Source organism: Gracilinanus agilis, chromosome 2 (assembly GCF_016433145.1).
Source record: "Gracilinanus agilis isolate LMUSP501 chromosome 2, AgileGrace, whole genome shotgun sequence".
Classification (NCBI taxonomy): Eukaryota; Metazoa; Chordata; class Mammalia; order Didelphimorphia; family Didelphidae; genus Gracilinanus; species Gracilinanus agilis.
The window spans coordinates 661,191,270-661,212,378 of NC_058131.1; the positions used below are offsets into that span (position 1 = coordinate 661,191,270).

General features: G+C 40.5%; 1 protein-coding gene across 2 annotated transcripts in view; it reads right to left on the reverse strand.

Moving 5' to 3' along the window:
- The window catches only part of TSPAN14 (tetraspanin 14), a 35,934-nt gene extending 15,128 nt beyond the window's left edge, over window positions 1–20,806 (reverse strand). Inside the window, exons 1-2 of one of the 2 annotated variants that reach the window (XM_044662774.1) lie at window positions 20,726–20,806; window positions 1,919–1,969 (exon numbers count right to left, since the gene is read on the reverse strand). In XM_044662774.1, coding sequence (XP_044518709.1) covers window positions 1,919–1,969; window positions 20,726–20,806 — 132 coding nt within the window. The remainder of the gene's footprint in view (window positions 1–1,918; window positions 1,970–20,725) is intronic. The other variant, XM_044662775.1, reaches the window with a different exon arrangement.
- Between the last annotated feature and the right edge of the window lie 303 nt (window positions 20,807–21,109).

Sequence of the window (21,109 nt, forward strand, 5' to 3'; positions counted from 1 at the left end):
AAGGGAAAGGGAAAGGGAAAGGGAAAGGGAAAGGGAAAGGGAAAGGGAAAGGGAAAGGGAAAGGGAAAGGAAAGAAACCTCTTAAAAAGAGGGAGGAAAAAAGGCAACGGACTTGGGGCTTTGTGACTCGTGTTTAGCCGCTAAGTTAATACATGTAATAAAGTGAGGCTTGATTTTGGCTCTTTTTAATTTGGAACAAAGTGGGAAGAAGGAGAATGAACATTATTGTCTCTAGGTAAGGCTTCAGCTTCTTGGCAAGTAACATAACTGTTTTGGGTAAATTCTGAAAACAATGAAGCTCTTAAACCAAACCAAAAACATAGCCCAATTTGTAGGGACAAGGACTGAAGCTACCACAAGGTGGTGCTACAAGTCCAAAGTTTGTAGAAGTTTCAAATCCACCACCTCCAGCTTAAGGACTTCACTCCCAAGGTTGTAACCAGCCTCCTAAAAGGACAGTATTTGGGGCACTTGAGGCAATGAAGGGACACCACAGGCATCCCTTAACTTCCTTCCCAAATCCCCCAGGCGGCCCTCTAGAGAGCAGACTTTTCATATAAGCATCATGAAACTGAATAAACCTTTAAAGATCATTTATCTATTGAATCTAAGATTTTCGATGTAAGGATTGGGAAACTGAGCAAACAAAAAAGATCCCCACAGAGAATGGCAGACCAAGGCCTAGAAGCCAGGATTCTACAATCCTTCCATCACTTCTCTGATCCTTACTAGCAGTTTTAATGCAAGTCATTGATCTTTGAAAATGAAGGATAAACACAAGGATCAAAATATGACTACGATGCTAGTCTCTTCTTCTCAAGTTCAAATCTGGCCTCAAATACCTTCTAGCAGTGTGACCCTGGGCAAGTCTCCTAACCCCGTTTGCTTCGGTTTCCTCTATCAAATGAGCTGACGACAGAAATGGCAAACCACTCTAGGAACTTTGCCAAGAAAACCCCAAATGGGATCATGAAGAGTCAGACATGACTAAAAAATGATTCAACAACAATAATCATGCAATTACCGGGACCCCAACAAAGACGTTACTAAGCATGCTTCCTCAGGCTCTAGTAATGGATCATGCTTGATCTTGATCCTCAGTTTAATATACAACTTTCCCTGGACTTTTAAAGAAAAAGAAACCTATATACGTAAGCTTTATTCCTATAGAATTAGCCAATGGTCCAATTTCTGGCCATTATCAAAGTCACACTCTAATGATAAACAATAGTATCTAGAAGCTTCAGCCGGGAGGGAGGTAAAGAATCAGTGGAGATTCCCAGAAACTAGGAACTAAAAAGTTGGGAATCCAGAATGTTTGAGAAATAAATTCCTTGAAAAATACAAGTTTGTTATATTTGAGTATAGGGAAGCAGAACTGGGCATAATGTAAGGAACAATTTTCTTATATGTAGAATCATCCCAAGGTAGAAGGGATCGCTTTGGGAGACAACACGCTTCCGCCATCACTGAGAAAGCTGGAAGAAGCCGCTAGATAGCAATCAAACAGATATTCATTCTGTTGAAGAATATTCCTGCATTGAAAAGGGGGTTGGATAAGCCAAACACTAGTGGCCCTTCCAACTGGAAGATCCCATGATTCAAAGGCCAAAAAAATCATTTTAAAGTGCTGGTTTTATGTGAATTTTAATCAATTCAAACTTTTTAACACCAGCACAAATAATGCATGAGGCTACATTTAAAAAAAAAATTAAAGAGGAAAAGTCAAGTCTGAACTAGCATTTGTTATAGTCAATAGCAGCCCTGGCATCAGGCCAAAAGCAGAGACAAAGGCTGCCTTGCTTCATGGCTTGAGGGGTATAGGGAGTTTGGGGGGAAGGGGGAGTGGGTGGGGGTTGGAAAGGACATGCTGCTGTCTTCAAATATTTAAAGAGCTACAGTTCAAGGGTGCTCTTACCTTCTCACTCCATGCCCAGAGTCCAACTGCAAGAAAAACCACTCCAGCTAACTGGGAAGAAGAAAGAGAAGAGAAAAAAAAAATTAACCAGAGTCCATGTTCAACAAAGCCCATCTTTGCAGCATTCTTGGTGTAATACACAGGCAGCCTGCTCAGCGGCAGAGGCATAGCCCCAATCAGTCTGAACAACACCACAGCAGAGCCACTGGCAGGGCAGGCACTAGTGCCACCCATACAATGAATGGGTTGGGGGGTCTTTAAGAGAGACCTGTCAAACTACTATGTGAACTGAGCAGTTTTCCAGGCCTAGAACAAAGGAACTCTTGTCTTACTGATTTTCACGAGGGAATGGGATCATTTTAGGACAAACTGCAAATACTCGCTCCAGCCCTCTAAAATGTTCTGGTTCAGATCAGACAAAGAAGATGAACTTTTTGGAAGGGCAAATTTGTAAGATTATAGTTCTAGTTCTCTTATCAACCTGAGGCACAAGCAGGTATTGCAAGCTATCCTCACTCCTCTGGATCAGGTTTCTGTATCAGACCAAGTAGAGTTTTAAGAAAAGCTCCCTAGAAATCCAAGACCTAGGGGCAGCTAAGTGGCTCAGTGGATTGAGAGCCAAGCCTAGTAGGAGAGAGTTCAAATCTGGCTGCAGGCATTTCTCCTAGCTGTGTAATGCTGGGCAAGTCACTTCAAACCCCAGTGCCTAGCCCTTGCCTCTCTTCTGCCTGGCAATCAATGCACATTTTTGTGTCTAAGATAGAAGCCTTGTAAGGGTTAAAAGAAGAAAAAAAAAAAAAAAAAGAAATCCAAGATCTATTCTTGGGGATTTGTACTTAACCCCCTAGGAAACAGTCAAGACAGGAGTTCAAGTCCTAACTGTGATACTGGTTCTGTGTAATCATGGACAAATGAATTAATTAACCTCTCCAGGGCTCCCCAGACAACTAACTCTCTGAGGCTATAAAGTTCCATAAGAGTTGCTAATCCGAATTCATCGAATCATAGATCCTGGGGCACAGGCTCTTCCCTCTCACAAGAAGGGGAAAAAAAAAAAAGCAAAACATAAACCTGTGCTTTGAGGGAATTTATATTCTATTTTCCTTTAAAACTTTTAGAACCAAGTATCAGTTCCAAGATAGAAGAGCAATGATGACTAGGCAATTAGGTTAAGTGGCTTACCTAGAGTCACACAACTAGGAAATGTCTGAGGCCATTTCTGAACCCAGAACTTCCCAATCTTTAAGCTGGGCTCTCTATTCATTTGAGCCACCTAGCTGCCCTGAGCTTATATTTTATTAAAGAAATGAAAGTATGAATCCCTGATTATTTCTTCTCCCTCATCTCCCCATAACCAATGCTCCCAAGTCTTGTCCAATCCATAGTCCCTTCTCTTGACTTTCAAGTTTCTACCATAATTCCAACCCTCATCATTCTCACCCTAGACTAATAAAATAATTGGTCTTCTCACTTCTCTTTTCTTCTCTTCCTTCTCCAATCTTTTCTCCATACACCTGCTATACTGATATTCTTAATTCACAGGTCTAACTACATAAATCTCATTTATAAAAATCTACCATGACTCCCTATTGCTTCCAGGGAAAAAAATACAAATTCCACAACCTACCATTTAAGGCCCTCCATAATGTGACTCTCACCTACCATACCAGTGATATTTCAAATTATTCCCCACATATTCTTCATTCGAGAGAAACTGGTTTCCCAGCCTTTGATCCCACTATCATTCCACTTCTCACTTTCATAGAAGATCTCCTTTCCATGAACAGACTGTACTCTCTCACCTCTATTTCAGAATCCCTAGGTTCTACCAGCACCAAAAGAGGATCGATTTCTGCATGAAGAGAGGCTATGCTAATTTCTTTTCTAATTGTAGTATTTCAAATCCTACACATGCAATTTTTTTCATTGACTAGACATCTTCATCCTGTGTATAACAGTGATAGCTCACCATTGTATTAGAGTACTCTATACAACTTTCAGAGTTGGGGATCCCCTCCAACAACTATCCTATGAATTACTGAGAATATGAACTCCATTTTATAAGTGAAGAAACTGAGGTCTAGCACCCCAGTGATTGGTTGGCCCCTCCCAGAATCTCTAGGGTAAGCAAAAGACCCAGGCAAGTCACAACTTCATTGTTCTCCTGGCTCCATATTGATTGTTCTCCACCATGTTCCCAATCTTCCTCTATGGTCTTCTCAATATCCTTTGTGCCTTGTCTCCTCCTCCTCCCCTAAAATGGAAACTCCTTGAAGGCAGGAACTATCTTCATGTGTAGTTCCAAAGATTAACAGTACCTAACAAATAGTAAGTACTTCATGATTCCTTTAATGGCTTGGTTTAGGTTATACGTAGAGGCAGAGGCAGTGTATATAAAGCTATTACCTACCATCAATAGGTTACTTTGATACATTTTTTCTGACAATGATGATGGATTTGTACTGATTCACCTGTTTTCTTCCCCGTCCCCTCATTCCCCCAATCCAAATGAGAAAGCAGCCCAAGCCAAGTGCACAGTCTACATACAAGTGAAGAAAATAACAAAACTAACCTAACTCATGCAAGTTAGAACCAACATCTAACCCAGTGATTCCCAAAGTGGGCACCACCGCCCCCTGGTGGGTGCTGCAGCGATCCAGGGGAGCAGTGATAGCCACAGGTGCATTTGGGGGTGGTGACAGTATGTGACAGGGGGCGCTAAGTAATCTTTTTTCTGGAAAGGGGGCGGTAGGCCAAAAAAGTTTGGGAACCAATGGTCTAACCAAAGGAGCTAGGACAGCATCAAATACTCAGTCTGGCTCCTTACTGAAAACCCAGATATGGAAAACTCATCAAAGTCTTTTCACAGAGCTGCTAGGAAAAATGGATAAAGGAGTCAAGAAGACCTGAGTTCACATCCAGCCCTCAGACACTTACAAGCGATGTGACCCTAGATAAGTCACTAACCTCACTCTTACCTCTGTTTTCCCATCTGTAAAATGAGCTAAAGAAGGAAATGGCAAACCACTCCAAGATCTTTGCCAAGAAAACCTCAAATGGAGTCAAGAAAAGTCAGGATAGGATAGAACTGGGAGACCAAGAAACTGCTACAAGAGCCCTTTGAGGTTAAACAAAGGCCTTAAACTAGAAAATAACATCCCCCTCCCCTTCTGCAATTCTTCCCATCTTATTTTATATCCACTCCAAAACGAAAAAATTCATACAAATTCCTAAAGCAAGCATTCCTAAAACAAGACTCAGGGTTTTTGTTTAAAAGAAAAAAAAAAAAGCATGCAATGATCTCAGCATTGTGTTAATAATCAACTTCTAAATTTCTGAGACTAAGCTGAAAGAGAACTTTCTTTTGCCTGTAGGGGTGTTTTCAGTTTTTGTTGATTAATTTAAAAATAGGCAAGGGGAGAGTTAATCCTATCCATGACTTGATACCTCTGCTAAATAACAAGGCCTTAACTTCCCAAATACTTTTTCATCTTCACTCTCCATTCTTTATCCATTACAACTCTCCCTGTTAGCACTTTTGTGATCTTAAGCATTAATGGTACTGCCTTCTTCCTGGGATTACGTTGGATTTGCTGTCTATACCTTGTTTGCTCCTAAATTGTCTGCCGCATTAGAGTGAAACTCTTTGAGAAGAGAGACTGTCTTCTGCCATCCTTTTGAGTCTCGGGTGCTTAGTGGGCTTCCTGGCACATGGTAGATACTTTGATGCCTAGTAGTTGAATGACTGACCCCTCTGAATGAGTTGGGGATAATCAAGAGAGGAATGGAACTAGCATTAAGGGGGAATCAAAAAGGGCTTCTTGCATATCTTAGGATTTCAGCTTAGCCTGGAAGGAAGCCAAGGAGGTAAGAGATAAAGAGGGAGAGTATCTCAAGAATGAGACAGCTAGTAAAAATCCCTAGAGACAGATGGAGTGTCTTGTTTGCAGAAAAGCGAGGAGGTCAATGTCCATGGATCGAAGAATAAGCAATGGGGGAAGATCTAGTTTGAAGGATGCTCCAGAGGCTCAAATAAGATAATATCAATCATCAGTAAACATTTATTAAGACTTGCTAAGAGGCAGGCACTGAAAAGAAAAATAGTTCCTGCCCTTAAGGAGTTTATAATCTGAGGGAGAGAGGAAAAGAGGAACATGGAAAGGGTGAGGAGCTAAAGATCTAAGTGGGGGAGGCAAAGAGGAAGATGGAAAGGGGCAGATGCATAATTAGATGGAAAATTCTAAGACCTCTATAAAGGAAGGCTTGGGAAAGAATTTATTGCTTGGCCTTCTGACATTCCAATCAGGAAAAAAAAAAAAAAAAGCTTAAAATATTTAAACCTCTTAGTCTTAGAGAATGGCTTGGGGGCAGTTGTTGCTGTTTGTTCTTCCTTTTTTTTTTCCTTTTAGAAACATAACAAGGTGAAGTCTTGACTCCTCTTAAATTAGATTAAAGCAACAGAGTTGCTCAAAGCCATCAGCCTCACTGCTCTTCCAGTCATTCAAGTCCAGTGGCAAGACAAAAGTCAGCATGAATGGCAATGGCCCGGGATGCAGTGGGATGACCGTGGCATCTTCAATAGCTGACCAAGCTTAAAGTGCTCCAGTGTCTACTGCCTTCATGGCTGCTGGCAGAAATTATTCACATCTTTAGTCTTCACATGCCTGGGAGGTAGACATCCCCACCAACTCGGTTTTAGCCTGACAACAGGATGAGGGTTTCTGAGGACTGCTCAGGGACTGGACTTTTATACCACACATTCCCGGTCAGCACTGCCAGGGACACTCTGTGGGCAAATGTTCCATGGACAAGGCTAGTGACTGGCAGTATACAAGATGAGAAACTGCTTAAGCACTACAGACTCTCAGAATAAGGAACATTTTAGGTTGCTTTTTACAAATGCACATATTTTTTAGTAACAAAAAAATATTTTTTAAACACAAGTAGGCATAGTACATACAGTGGGAAAGGGTGCTGGGTTTGGATCTGGGTTCAAATCCCACTTATTCTATCTGTATCATCTTGGGCAAACTCAACAACTGCTCTTTTGTGCCCCAGTTTCTTCTTCTAAAAAATAGGAGGATTGGCTTCAATGGTCTAAGATCCCTTTATGGAAGCATTAAAAAAAAAAACAACTTATTTGTAAAACTAAAGATATTATGAAACAACATTTTTTCTTGCCTAATAAATTCTTTTCCCTTACTTCTCTGTTTGAAGGGTGGGGTGGGTCAGGACAAAGAAAAAAAGTCTTTAATTAGGCAAATATCTGAGTAACTCTAGTCTAGATAATATTGAAACCATTGCTTTCCTAATCCCTCCTCCCACCAGCAAACAACCCCCCCACCCCCAAGTAAAGTTAGCTGGATATTGACCCAGCTAAAAGCAATCTTCACTTTCTATCCCCAGAAGGGATGAGTGTCTACCAGTGAAGTATTTCCACTCAATAGTTCTTCTCCTATCAATTTAGGCTCTTCAAATAGAACTGTGGGAGGGACCCCATTGATTCCTCTAGTGGGGTGATCTGGAAGGAAGGAGATAGACAAATGGTTGCTTTACATATGTCAATTTTCTCTCTTGGATTCATAGAAATTAGCTAGATGGTACAGTGGATTAAGTGCTGGGCTACAGTCAAGAAGACCTGAGTTCAAATTTGACCTCAGACACCTACTGGCTATATATTACCTTGGATAAATCACTTAACAAGTCTGCCTCAGTTTCCTCAATTATAAAATGAGGATAATAATAATAGCACCAACTTCACAAGGATATTGTAAAGATCAAATAAGATAACATTTGTAAAGCAGTTAGCATAATGCCTAGAACATAATAGGCACCAAATAAATGCTAGTTGTTTTGCTATTGTTGTTACTGTTATCATTATTATAAAGGTTAGCTAAAATTGTCTTGAAGCAGAAATGGGACAGAGGGCGTGGGAAAACTGCCATTTTGGAAAACTCTTAAGTCAAAAATGACTTGAAATTAGATTACTCTTAAATTGTCTCTCAGTCAATAAACATTTATTAAGGACCTACTACATGCCAGGTACTGTCCTAAGTGGTAAGGATGTTAAAAGGGGCAAAAGCCAGTCATCCGTCCATCCGTCGGTACCCACCCCCTTCAAGGAGCTTACAAACTAAAGTGGGAGACCACAATCAAACAAATGTGTACAAACAAGCTATAATACAGGATAAAGAGGATAATTAAGTACTTTTCAAGTAATAAAGATTATTTCTGTCAGAGGATATCTAATTGCAGAGTATAATATTAACATAGTTTTTCTTCAACACTTTCCAGCTCTAAGTCTATAATCCTACATATTTATTTTAAACTCTTATTGTCCACCTTACAATCAAGACTGTGTTATCCCTTCCAAGGCAGGAGAGCAGAAAAGAACAGACAATGAGGTTAAGTGACTTGCCCAGGGTTACTCAGCTAGGATTGTCCAAGGCTACATTTGAACCCAGATCCTCCTGACTTCAGGCTGGTTATCTATCCATTGAGCCACCTAACTGCCCTGGACAAATAGGCATTTAATACTACATATACTTTTTCAATATGTTAGTCTTGCTAATTTCCCCTTTATTATAAAGGAAGACTATCTCTAAGGTGGTGGGAACAAAGAAATGGCAGGTAATAGAGGTGATATATAAAAATAAAGGATATCAATAACATTAAAAACAAGCTAAAAGAGGTTTTTAAGTGTACTTAACAATAGCAGGAGCACACATCTGTTACAACAACCAAGTAGGAATTAATCTAAGTTATCATTATATACTGCCTTTATTTCACAGGTTGAGTAAACAAAGGCTCAGAATGATCAGGAACTCTTAAGTCAGAAGTGACCTGAAATTAGATTACTGAACCTCAAATCGAGAACTCAAACCTAGGTCTCCTGACTCCAAGTTAAGTGTCCTCTCCATTATCTCAGGCAGGCAAAAGGCATGGCAAAAAGGGATTAGAGCATCTAGGAAAGGGAATGTCCATGGACTGCTCCAATCCTTTCACCATCTTTCTTATTCCATTGACCAAACTCCCCTCCCCAGGGCCAATAACACTCCCTTAGATGTCAGCCTTTTCCCATTTCAATGAAATCTCCTGAACCCAGGACCCATTTTACTTTGGTATTTGCATGCTCCTTAATTAGCTTTGTGCCTGGCACTTAAAGATTTCCATTTGTTCCTCAATTCACCCCAGATTTTTGGTATCAGACCCCCCTTTTTGTTGTTCAGTCCTTTGGGACTCTTTGTGACCAATGGACTATCCACACCAAATACCATCCAAAGGCTTTTCTTGGCAAACAGGCTGGTGTGCCCATTTCTTTCTCCAGTATTAGATCTCTCTACATGGCTCTAAAAAAGGGACAAGTTCAGGTACAGAGTCTGCCCCGGGGCAGTCTGAGTTATCCCATGGAGTTCTCATGATGACTACGAGAAGCAGAAACTTAGAGGACCACCAGAGAGAGATGCCAGAAAAGACTTCAGGACTGCCTGAGGCAAGTTACAATCTCCCTGGGCCCTGATTTGCTGTAAAATCAGTGGGCTGGATTAGATGGCTTCTAAAGTCCCTTATGGCTACAGGGGTTATAATTCTAGAGTTAACCTTCTAGGGTCATAGAGTTAAAGCTTCTCATGTTTTAAGTCATGTCTGGACTCTTCATGATCCCATTTGAGGTTTCATTTGCAAAGATAATGAAGTGGTTTGCCAATAGCTTCTCCAGCTCATTTTACAGAAGAGGAACTGAGGCAAACAGGGTTAAGTGACTTGCTCAGGGTCACACAGCTAGTAAGTATTTGGGGCTACATTTGAACTCAGAGAGACGAATTTTTCTTGACTCCATCCCCTGCCCTACCACCCCCAGCTGCCCCAGATTTAAAGTTATGAGAGGTTTTTTAAATCTCTCATTTTATGGGGGCAGCTGGGTAGCTCACTGGATTGAGAGTCAGACCTAGAGATAGGAGGTCCTAGGTTCAAATCCAGCCTCAGACACTTCCCAGCTATGTGACCCTGGGCAAGTCACTTGACCCCCATTGCCCACCCTTACCACTCTTCCACCTAGGAGCCAATACACAGATGTTAAGGGTTTAAAAAAAAAATCTCTCATTTTACAAAAGAAGAAGCTGAGGAAACTTCCCCAGAGGAATTAAGCAACTTGGTTTTCATCACAGAGAGAGCAAGCAGAATGCATGAAATGTCCACTCAGGTCCTCTGGTTTCCCCAACTCTCCAGCTTCTTCCTTGCTCCTTTCCCCATTTTACTCCCACCCCAAAGCCCTTTTTGATTTTCAGGTTCTGAGATACAACACTTACTAAACTCAGACAACCTTGCAATTAAACCTTGGGTTCACCATCTGTTTTTTGTTGGTTTTTTTTTAATAGGGATAATAACTAAGCTACTGATCTCAAAGGGAGCTTGTCTCCCTTTGATTTGGCAGACCTTAATTGAGTCTAACAATCCAATTAATTGCCTATAAAAAACATTCTTAAAAAGTCCTAAGAGGCTTCTTCTTTCTTATCAGGCTCAAAGTAAAATGCTGGCAACAAGGTAAATATGTTTTTCTGGCTCTCCACTCTCAACTGACCTCAGGACTTTTTGTAAAATATCCCACCACATTCATTCACTCAGCAAATATTTGGGAGCCTGCTACGGCAGGCAGCAAGCAGACCTATCCACTACAAAAGTCACAGACAAAGACAACGCTCCACAGTCTTCCCTCAAAAAGCTTGAAAAAGCCACCGTGAACTCTGGGAGTTCACTGCAAGAAGCCAACATGGATCACGTCCAAGGAAATTTCACTTTTGATCTAAGTTTCCAAAACAAGGCCAAAAAAAAAAAAAAAAGCATGAAAAAATTCAGTTCTATTTGACAAATGACTAAGAGGGTCCCCTGAAAACAAAGGCAGGAGGCTAAGGTTTGCCACTCCACCAGCACTTCTGGGTCTGACTTTCTGTAACAAACCCAGCCACAGTGTGAGCTCCCACACAGCTCACAGAGGATCCACAGAGCAGAAAGTGGGGGAAGAGGCCTCAGGAAGGCATGTGCTGGGTGGATCACACAGAGAGTCATAGGGGAGGAAGCTGGGTCCTCTAAGATAAGCCACAAGAATCCTCCTCTCGGTTACCCCAACTAACTGATATGATAGCCTGCCTGCCCAGGGCAGGAATCTTACTTTGTCAGAGCTTTCCAAAGGAATGAAAATGACTTGGGACTATGGAGGGGAAGGGCCAGTCCACTTTTCAAGCACTAACACTATTCATTTTATTAATGAATGAGGAGTTGGAGGAGGGAGAAGCAGGCAGCCCTCTGATCTCCTCAGGCACTGGGAAACTCGGGTATACAATCTGTCCCTTTATACAGACCCATCAATAATGTATCTGTAATAATGTGTCCTATCAGAGTGTTGCAATCTTGGTGATACAACCACGAGATACAATAAAGGAGAGAAAAAGAGAGGTTCAAGTCAGCCTATACCAGCCATATTGGCCAATCAGAACATATGTAGGTATAAATTTCACGTTTGGTTCTGGATGCCTTAATTTTGGCAGGTAAAATTCCTAAATATTTTACATTGTCTGCAGTGATTTTAAATGGAGTTTCTCTTTCTAACTCCTGCTGCTGAGTTTTGTTAGAAATATATAGAAATGCTAATGATTTATGTGGGTTTATCTTGCACCCTGCACCTTTGCTAAAGTTGTTCATTATTTCTGCTAGTCTTTTTGTTGATTTTCTGGGGTTCTTTAAGTCGACCATCCTATATCTGCAAAGAGTGATAGCTTAGTCTCCTCATTGCCTATTTTAATACCTTCACTTTCTTTTTCTTCTCTAGTTGCTATCACTAGCGTTTCTAGAACAATATTCAATAATAGAGGTGATAATGGGTGGATGCCTCGATTTTAAGAAAGATACTGACAAATGGAATATTAGCCACTGTAATAAAGAATCTGAAACCATACAGAAGAGGAGTGGTTGGAGGACGGACTATGGACGACAGACCTAGGGATTCCTAAGACCCCTCTCTCCTAGCTTCTTACAGAGGTGGGGGTTCTCAGGTATGAAATATTGTATTGAATATTTTTTCCATATATTTGGGGATTTGTTGATTTCTTTAATCTTATTTTTCTTTAAGAATAAATCAATAGGGGGCAGCTGGGTGACTCAGTGGATTGAGAGCCAGGCCTGGAGACGGGAGGTCCTAGGTTCAAAGCTGGCCTCAGACACTTCCTAGCTGTGTGACCCTGGGCAAGTCACTTAACCCCCATTGCCTAGCCTTTATCACTCTTTTGTCTTGGAGCCAATACACAGTATTGACTCCAAGAGGGAAGGTAAGGGTTTAAAAAAAAAAAAAGAAAGAAAGAATCAATAAAATGTATTAAATAAGGGGCAGCTGGGTAGCTCAGTGGATTGAGAGTCAGGCCTAGAGATGGGAGGTCCTAGGTTCAAATCTGGCCTCAGACACTTCCCAGCTGTGTGACCCTGGGCAAGTCACTTGACCCCCATTGCCCACCCTTACCACTTTTCCACCTAGGAGCCAATACACAGAAGTTAAAAGGTTTAAAATTTAAAAAAAAAATGTATTAAATACCTAGGCACAGTGCTAAAGCACTGGGGATACAAAAAATAGATAATAAATAGTGCCTGGCCTCAAGAAGCTTATAATCTAATAAAAATTTCAGTGTTAAGATGGCTTTCTGGAAGAGATCAGGGAAGGCAAAAAGACGCAGGGGAGAAATTTAGATGACATAAAAAGAAAAGGTATCAAAATTTATTTTATTTTAAAAGACTATGGGTATATTTATTTAATGTAGAACAAGGGGGCAGAAATGGGAAGAAAGGATGGGAGAGCAGAGAAAAAACAAAGAATGAGAGCTGATCTCAAATATCCAAAGGGTTATATGTGGAAGAGAGATTAGGCTTGTTATTTCTTAGCCCCAAAGGGCAAAGTTACAAAGGTAGATTTGAACTCATTAATCAGGAAGAATTTCTGAAAAATTAGGTATTTGGGGTAATTTCTGAAAAATGAAGTATCCAGAGTTGCTCCCTATGCTGATGCTGATGCTAAGGCTGAATTGGGATGGGAGACCCATGTCTGAAGGTCATCTCTCAAGTAAAGATTAGACATCCAATTACCCAGCATGTGGTGGGGGATCCTGTACACAGAACATGAACTGATTCCTGGCCAGGGAAAAGATGATCACACAAAGCTTGCCCACTTCTGAGAGGCTGCCAGTCCGTGACTACCAGCTAGATGGGGCAATGTATGTAATAGATAGCACTGAACTTGGGAGTCAGAAAAAGCTGCGTACAAATAGCCGTGTGCCCTGGTTAAGTTATTTAACTTCCATCAGCATCAGTTTCCTCATCTGCAAAATGGGGATAATAATAGCGAAAATGGAGATAATAATAGCCCCTACTTCTGAGGGTCGTCATTAGGATCAAATGAGATAACTATAAAGTGCTTTGCAAACCTCAAAGAATTATATAAATGCTAGCTACCTATTCAGAGTTTATGGTAATCATTAAATGAAATTTAGTGTGTCCAAATCTAAAGAGACAACCTCCCACACCCCCCCCCCAAAAAGCTTTGTGGGTTAAACATATTCCCAGCCATCTTATTTACAGTTAATTTCCTTTAAAAACCCTTTCTTCATAGGTAGTACAAAGGTAAATTGGTCTAGCTAACCTGAGAAGTTATTTAAATATCAAGTCTATGACTATGATTCTCGGTAATCATGCAAAAAGAAGGTAGATAAAACATTGGGCTTAAAGTCAAGAACCATCTTCCCAAGTTCAAATCTGGCCTCAGACACTTACTAGCTCTGTGACCCTGGGCAAGTCACTTAACTCTGTCTGCCTGGTTTTCTTAATCTGTAAAATGAGCTGGGAAAGAAAATTGGCAAACCACTCCATTATCTTTGCCAAGAAAACTGCAAAAGGGGTCAGGAAGAGTTGGACGTGACTGAACAACAAAGGCACAAAAACATTTGCTGAAAGAATAAATTAGTCCGTTTCTGGAAGGTTCCAATTTATGATGATACACACAAGAGAAAGGTGGGCTTTACAAAACCAACAGTACTTGAAAGCCCTGAATATAAGAGAGTCAAATAAATTCTCCCTTTAGCTCAACATCTCTGACACAGTGAAACCTCATTAATTCAGGGCTCCCTTAATGGAAATGAGAATTCCCTCAAGTTTACCTTTGTACTACCTATGAAGAAAGGGTTTTTAAAGGAAATTAACAGTGCAAATAAGATGGCTGGGGATATGTTTAACCTACAAAGATTTTTTGGGTGGGAGGAGGTTGCCTTTTTAGATGTGGACACACTAATTACTCCCATCCTAATGGCTGTTAATCAGACATTTACTTATTAAAGCTAGCTCAGCAGGACCTTTACTCAGAATATTTAATCAGTGAATAATGAGTCGCTATCTGTCCCCCAAAAGTAATCAAGCCACTTTTTTAAAAATATTGCCTATGGATGGCTTGGAGCCATATCGGTGAGGGTTTACATTCAAGTAGCGGAGTTGATGGCCCTCAGTAACAGCCCTAAAAATGCTACCTCTCCAAGTTTTAATGCATTCTCCAAGTAAGTGTTTGGACCATCTGCCTCGGAGCCAGCCAGGGTATGGAAACATTGGGATGTGGGTCAGAAAATGCAGCATCCTTTTTTTTTCCTAACTGGTAAGTGACTGACAGAAGACCTGAAGGATTTGAATTTCCCTTTCACAGATGGAAGCGAGGCCACTATTCCACGCAGACCTCTAAGCCAGGAGGCACAAAGCAGCCAAAGCCAGCACGTGTGCCGTGTGGCCTTCTTACCTGAGGGTCTCCTTGGTGATTCAGTCCTGACATATCCAACAGTCCACATCCCCACCCCGGGGCCCTGAGCTCTGCCTAATATGGCCTGATCACTCTGATCTTTGCACAAAATAGGATTAAAAACAGAGAGGAAAGCTGGAAAGGACCCTTAAGGACCATCCGGGCCAAAATTTCATTTCACAGATGAGAAAAGGGAGGCCCAGGAGAAATCAAGTGAATTGTCTGAGATCGCACAGATAGTTAGTGACAAAGGTAATACCAGAACCATGTATAGTCCAAACGTACAATTAATCCAAAGAATTTAAATGTAAGTGGCTTGGATTATTTTCTACAAAGACAAAAGGTAATACAGAACAGTGGAAAACAAAAGGACTTGAGTTCAAATTGCACCTGGTACTACAGGTATGATTTTGACAGTTATCTCCTCAGGCCTCCGTTTCCTCAACTGTAAAATGAGAGAGTTCAACAAGATGGCTTCTAAGTTTTTCCCCAGCTCTAAGTTCTAATGATAGGCTAGCATGGATGGTCTCCAAGGCCCTCCCAGCTCTCAACTGCATCAAATTAAATCTATGGACTTCTTCTCAAGAAAGATTGTTTCATTCTTTGTACTTTTTTTTTGCCTCATGACCAGACTATTATAAATGTCTGCTGGTTGGTCTTCTTGCTTGCTTCTTAATCTATTCCCATTTCCATTCATCCTCCCCTCAGTGGCCAAATGACTCCTAGAAGTCATTTTGACCATAACTCAATGAACCCCAGTGGTACCCTAAGATGACCAAAAATCAGGATTAAAAAAAAAGTTCCTAGTATTCAAAATCTTTCTTATAACCTGGTCTCTTTCTCCTTTTCCAATTTTTTGACAGTTAAGACTCCTCCATGTATTCTGAAAGAGAGACACTGGCCTTCTGGCTAACCCAACACTGAACATTTTCACTGACCTTGAATGCTGAGAATTCTCTTCATCCTCATCTGTCTTCCTGATTTCCTTGCATTCCTTTGGGTCCTAACTAAAATTCACCTTCTGCAAGGAGCCTTTCATTATGTCCCTTAATGTTAGAGCCTTTCCTTCAAGGTTATCAATTGAGGTGGTAGTTATGTGGACCAATGGAGCTAGCAAGACCCAAGTTCAAATCCTGCTTCAGACACTGACTAGCTGTATGACCCTGGGCAAGACATTTAACCTTCCTCAGTCTCGGTTTCTATATCTGAAAAACAGGAGAAATAATTTCAGCTATCTCATAGTTACTGTGATATTCTAATAAGATAACATGTATAAAAATTTACAAACAAATGAAGTGCTATACAAATAATGCTAGCTATTATTATTCTTCTCTCCCTATGTCATTTCTACATGGTTGTTTCCACAATGTCTATCCTATTAGATTTTCATAAACTCCTTGAGACTAGGGACTATTTTTTTGCCTTTCTTTTTAACCCTAACCTTTAGCACAATAACTAGCATATAATAGGAGGTTAGTAAATATCTCACTTGAAATAAACATTTTAGAGGGGCAGCTGGGTGGCTCAGTGGATTCAGAGCCAGGTCTAGAGATCAGAGGTCCCAGTTTCAAATCTGGCCTCAGATCCTTCCTAGCTGTGTGACCCTGGGCAAGTCACCTAACTCCCATTATCTAGCCCTAACCACTCTTCTACCTTGGAACCAATACACAGTATTTATTCTAAGATGAAGCGAAGGGAGGTAAAGGAGGAAGAGAGAGAGAGAGAAAGAGAGAAAGAGAAAAGGGAAGAAGGAAGGAAGGAAGGAAGGAAGGAAGGAAGGAAGGAAGGAAAGGAGGGAGGGAGGGAGGGATGAAGGAAGGAAGATTTTGCCATCTATCTGTACTAATAAGTAAGCATTACTCAGAGATACTTGCATATTCTTGCTCTGGCATGTTTACATGTTACAATATAGGTTATAAACCCTGAATATCAACACAGCAACTTACATCATGCTACCACTTAAATTTTTACTATTTCTCATTTAGTATAACTTGAAGTTTTCCCTTCCTTTTAACTACTACTTCTGTCTTTGAAACATGTCCAAGAAAGGATTCAGGCCAATTATTCTTTAATTTAAGCCATCTCTGGTGAAGAAAGTGACAGTACAGTCACAGCCATTGGCTAAAGGGAGGACAGAAGAGGAAGTTCATCACAGAATAGAACCAGGAAAGTTTTAAAGGACCCTTTACTCTTCCAATCATCTCTCTTCTGGCCTCCCTTTCTTCCCAATACATTTTCCCTCTAATTCCCTGGTTAAATATGGAATTTAACTGCTAATTAAATAAAACTATCTTAACATATCAAGAGGCTGATTTTTTTTAAGTGAGCAAAAAAGTAAAAAAATAAAGTATCACAGACATCAAGGGAGAAAAGAGGATGGACATCCTTTAGTTCCCCACCCCATTTTATAGATGAAGAAATTGAAGTCTAGAGTAAACACAAGCAACATTAAAACAAGGTCACATAGCTAGTTCAGCGATGAAGTTCAAAACTTGAATTCAGGAGACCCTCCAGGGGAACTCAACATCCATCCAGGGCACACAGTAACAAAATCAGAATTCAAGCCCGGGTCCTTGAAATACCACAAAAGTCCTCTTTTCACATCATGCTGCCTCTCTATTCAGAAGGTAAACTATCAGTGGTCTAACATCTCTGTGATATGGAAAAATGCCCTAAGGAAGACATCACCTTTCTAAAGCAACCCACCTGCTTAAGGCTAAACCCATCAGCACCACAGATCTACAATTATACCAACAGAAAATCCCTTCTAATAACATACAATCAAGTTCTAATTTGATGCCTCATTGCAACAAGGAGCCAACTCTGGTTCTGTAGTACTAAATAGACATTAAGGATGAAATAGACAGCAACTGTTGTTTTTTTTTTTAAAGTCTGAGGACAGCTCAAATTCAAAGAAAGTGAAATATAGTATTTTTTGTTCTGCATTCAGACTCCATCAGTTCTTTCTCTGGAGACAGGTGGCATTTTTCATCACGAGTCTCTGAGATTGTCTTGGATCCCAGCATTGCTGAGAATAACTAGGTCATTCCAATTGTTCGTCAAAAAATACTGCTGTCACCACATATAATGTTCTTCTGGTTCTATTCACTTCACTTTGCATCAGTTCGTATCTTTCCAGATTTTTCCAAAATCATCCTGCTCATCATTTTTTCCAGCACAATAGTATTCCACCACCATCATTACCATACAAGTTATCTAATTTCTCTGGGCCTCAGTTGACATCCAAGATCCCTTCCAGCTTTGAAACTATGATTCTTTTTAATCTACTGATGGTCAGGGTTTAAAGTATCTAGTTTAAAAATTAATTTAACATGTCTAGTTTTAAGAATTTATTTCAAAGCACATTCACCCCTTTATTCATCTAATCTTTACAATTACCCAGGGGTAGGCTTAATGGCCATCTTTGGGAAGGGGAAGCATTTTCTCCATCATTTTCTTCAGTCTAGCCAACCAATCAGAGTAAACCAAGCTTTGATCTGTAGCTTGCTGATTTCCCAAAAAAATGCTCATACTAAACATTTAACAGTCAGCTCTCCAGTTAGAGCTGGTTCCAGGAGATCCTTGAAATTAATCTAGAACAAGATACAGTAAATATTATTCCCATTTTTCAGGCGAAGAAAACAACACTAATAAGCCAAGCTCACAAAGTACTCAAGTTCAAGACTTGAATTCAAGAATCTAAGTCTGTGGCTCTTTCCACCACACCTAAACTTGCTTGTAAGGATGATCACAGATTCACAGATTTGAGTTGTAAGCCCTACAATCCCTGTTAGTCAGAATTTGAACCCAAGGCTTTTGACTCCAAATCTAATGCAGTTTCTCCATCATCCGCAATTTGAGGTTCTATCATTTTCAACACTAATTCCTCCCCAGCACAGGAAATCCACTTAGCTCTCTTCCCTATGTTCCCATAGATTAAAACAACAGACCATTACGAACCTAATGGGATTGTTGCCCTCACTGTCTCTCTTCAAAGGAGGAGGCCATCTCTCTCAGTCCTGTCATTTCCAAAGCCAACCTCCTTGCTATGTTATTTCTTCACTTGGAGTCCCAATATGGCATGCTAAGTTGAAAAATGATTTAACTCTCAAATACATTCCCAATTCTGCAGAACACTGATAACGTTGCAGCCACCTTCAATCACCAACTGGACCTGCTATAATTTCAGAGTAATGAACTTCTGCTATCTGAATTCGGTGCTTCAAATTTGTTAACTGGTAAACCGAGCACAAGATTCAAGAAGCCAAGAGATAACATGACAGGAAAAGGAGGAAAAATAGCTTCAAAGCTTTAGAAAACAGATGACTAGGATTCTGCAGGGGGAGAGGAAATATTTATGCAGCCGGAGTTGAACAGGATGGAATTTTTAAAAACTGCATCAGGAAGGCAGCAAGAATATTATGGAGGAACTACTGCTGTATATGAGAAAGATCAGAAGGCCAAGGCTCCCTGGCCTGATCTAAGTGTCAACCACCCATGGAAATCACACTAAAACATGGTAGTGGGTGGTGTGGTTTCTTTAATTACCACTGAGATGTCAAAGCACTATAATTTTGAGATTACAGTCTTGCCATCTCAGGAGGCGCTGCCGGGAAAACATTTTTCTTTAAATTGTACACCCATTCAACAGTAGACTAGTCATGTCCTCAAGTTTGAAATTATTTCCTGCTCCCAGAAGAGAAGTCTGTGTTTTAAGGGTCTGTTATGGTTAAAATTATTTCAAGAGATTTGTTTTTGGGTAAGAATATCAGTTTATTGATTAGCCTAGCATTATAACCAATAAAGTGATAAGTCAGAGGCCCCCCGCAAATGACCACAGACCCCCGAAACCACAACAGGCAGATCTATAAATAGTGTTTTAGAAGCTCATTATTCAGTCCCTCCCTTGAACATCCCAAGACATTTCTAATCGTAACAGCTAATTAGGAGATGGGTCATCAAACTATCCACTCCTCCTCATCTCCACGTGATGAAGGTCAAGAAGAAAATCCTCGCCTCACTTTTCTATTAACCAGATTTTGCCATAAAGGAAGACATTCATTAGACAAAGAAAATATAAAAAGCAGAGTCTCTGACACAGGAATAAACAAAATTCTTTCTAATCCATAAAATTTAAATATAGATTAATATAGTATATGAAAAATAAATCCTCACAGATTACATTGTTTTTGAGGTCAGGAGAAAGGATGGGGTCTGGTAGTTGAGGAAACATAAGATAGATTTAGAGATAAAAGAGACCTCAGGGTGGATCTAGTCTTACCCTCTCATTTTTAAAAATGAAGAAATGGAAGACTAACAGATCTCAGATGATTTTCCTATAGTCACATAAGGAAGTTAAAAGCTGATTAGAACCCAGAGCTCTCTCACTACACCATCTTATAATTCCATGGCATTGAATACCACGTATATGGCGGCACTGTAGGGGAGTGACTCTGGAGGCAGAAGGGAGCATGAAAGAGAGGAGTTCTCTATTTTCTTCAAGTTCTAAGGTCCTCTTATTCTCATAATATACCTTCTTTGATGCCCCAAATCAATCCTATACAATATATCCAGATTCCTTCCATACCCACCCCATTTTCACTATCTCAGCTCCCTAACCACTCACCACTAAAAGCACTGAGACAGCAACAAAAGTTGTCAGAAGCCATTTGTGGCAAAAGCAAGACTTAGAAAAAAGAAGCAATTCTTTAATGAGTCCTCTCTTTTTTCATCCTTTTTCCAGCCCAGATGGGAAGTATGAATAATGATGAAAGAAGTCAACATGTGGCTTCCTGGGGCATTTTTTGAACCTTGAAAAGAACAATTTCCAACCTTCCCTTCCAGCTTGAACTAAGTAGCTGTGAATCCTCCATACTCCTAGCCAAATCCCCATTTTAACCAATACTTCCTCCAGGGTCCTCAACTCTATCTACTGCTGAGAGCCTCACAGAAGGAAGACATCTGAAGCTCCACCAGATTCCTCTTACACTTACCCAGAAGACAATGTTGTAGCTGAAAAGGAGATACTTGTACCAGCAGCTGACTTCAGCATTAGAATATCTGTAATAATGCATCTTCTGAAAACCAGGGCCTGTACAGAGAAGGAAGAAATGAGTTAGCAAATTGCATTTAGAAGTAGGGGGGAAGGAATGGAGGAGACAGCTGGGTAGCTCAGTGGTTTGAGGGTCAGACTTAGACACAGGAGGTTCCTGGGTTCAAATATGGCCTCAGACACTTCCTAGCTATGTGACCCTGGGCAAGTCACTTTACCCAAATTGCCTAGCCCTTACCACTCTTCTGCCTTAGAACCAATACATGGTTTTGATTCTAAGATAGAAGGTAAGGGAGAGAGAGGGAGAGGGAGAATGAGAGGGGGG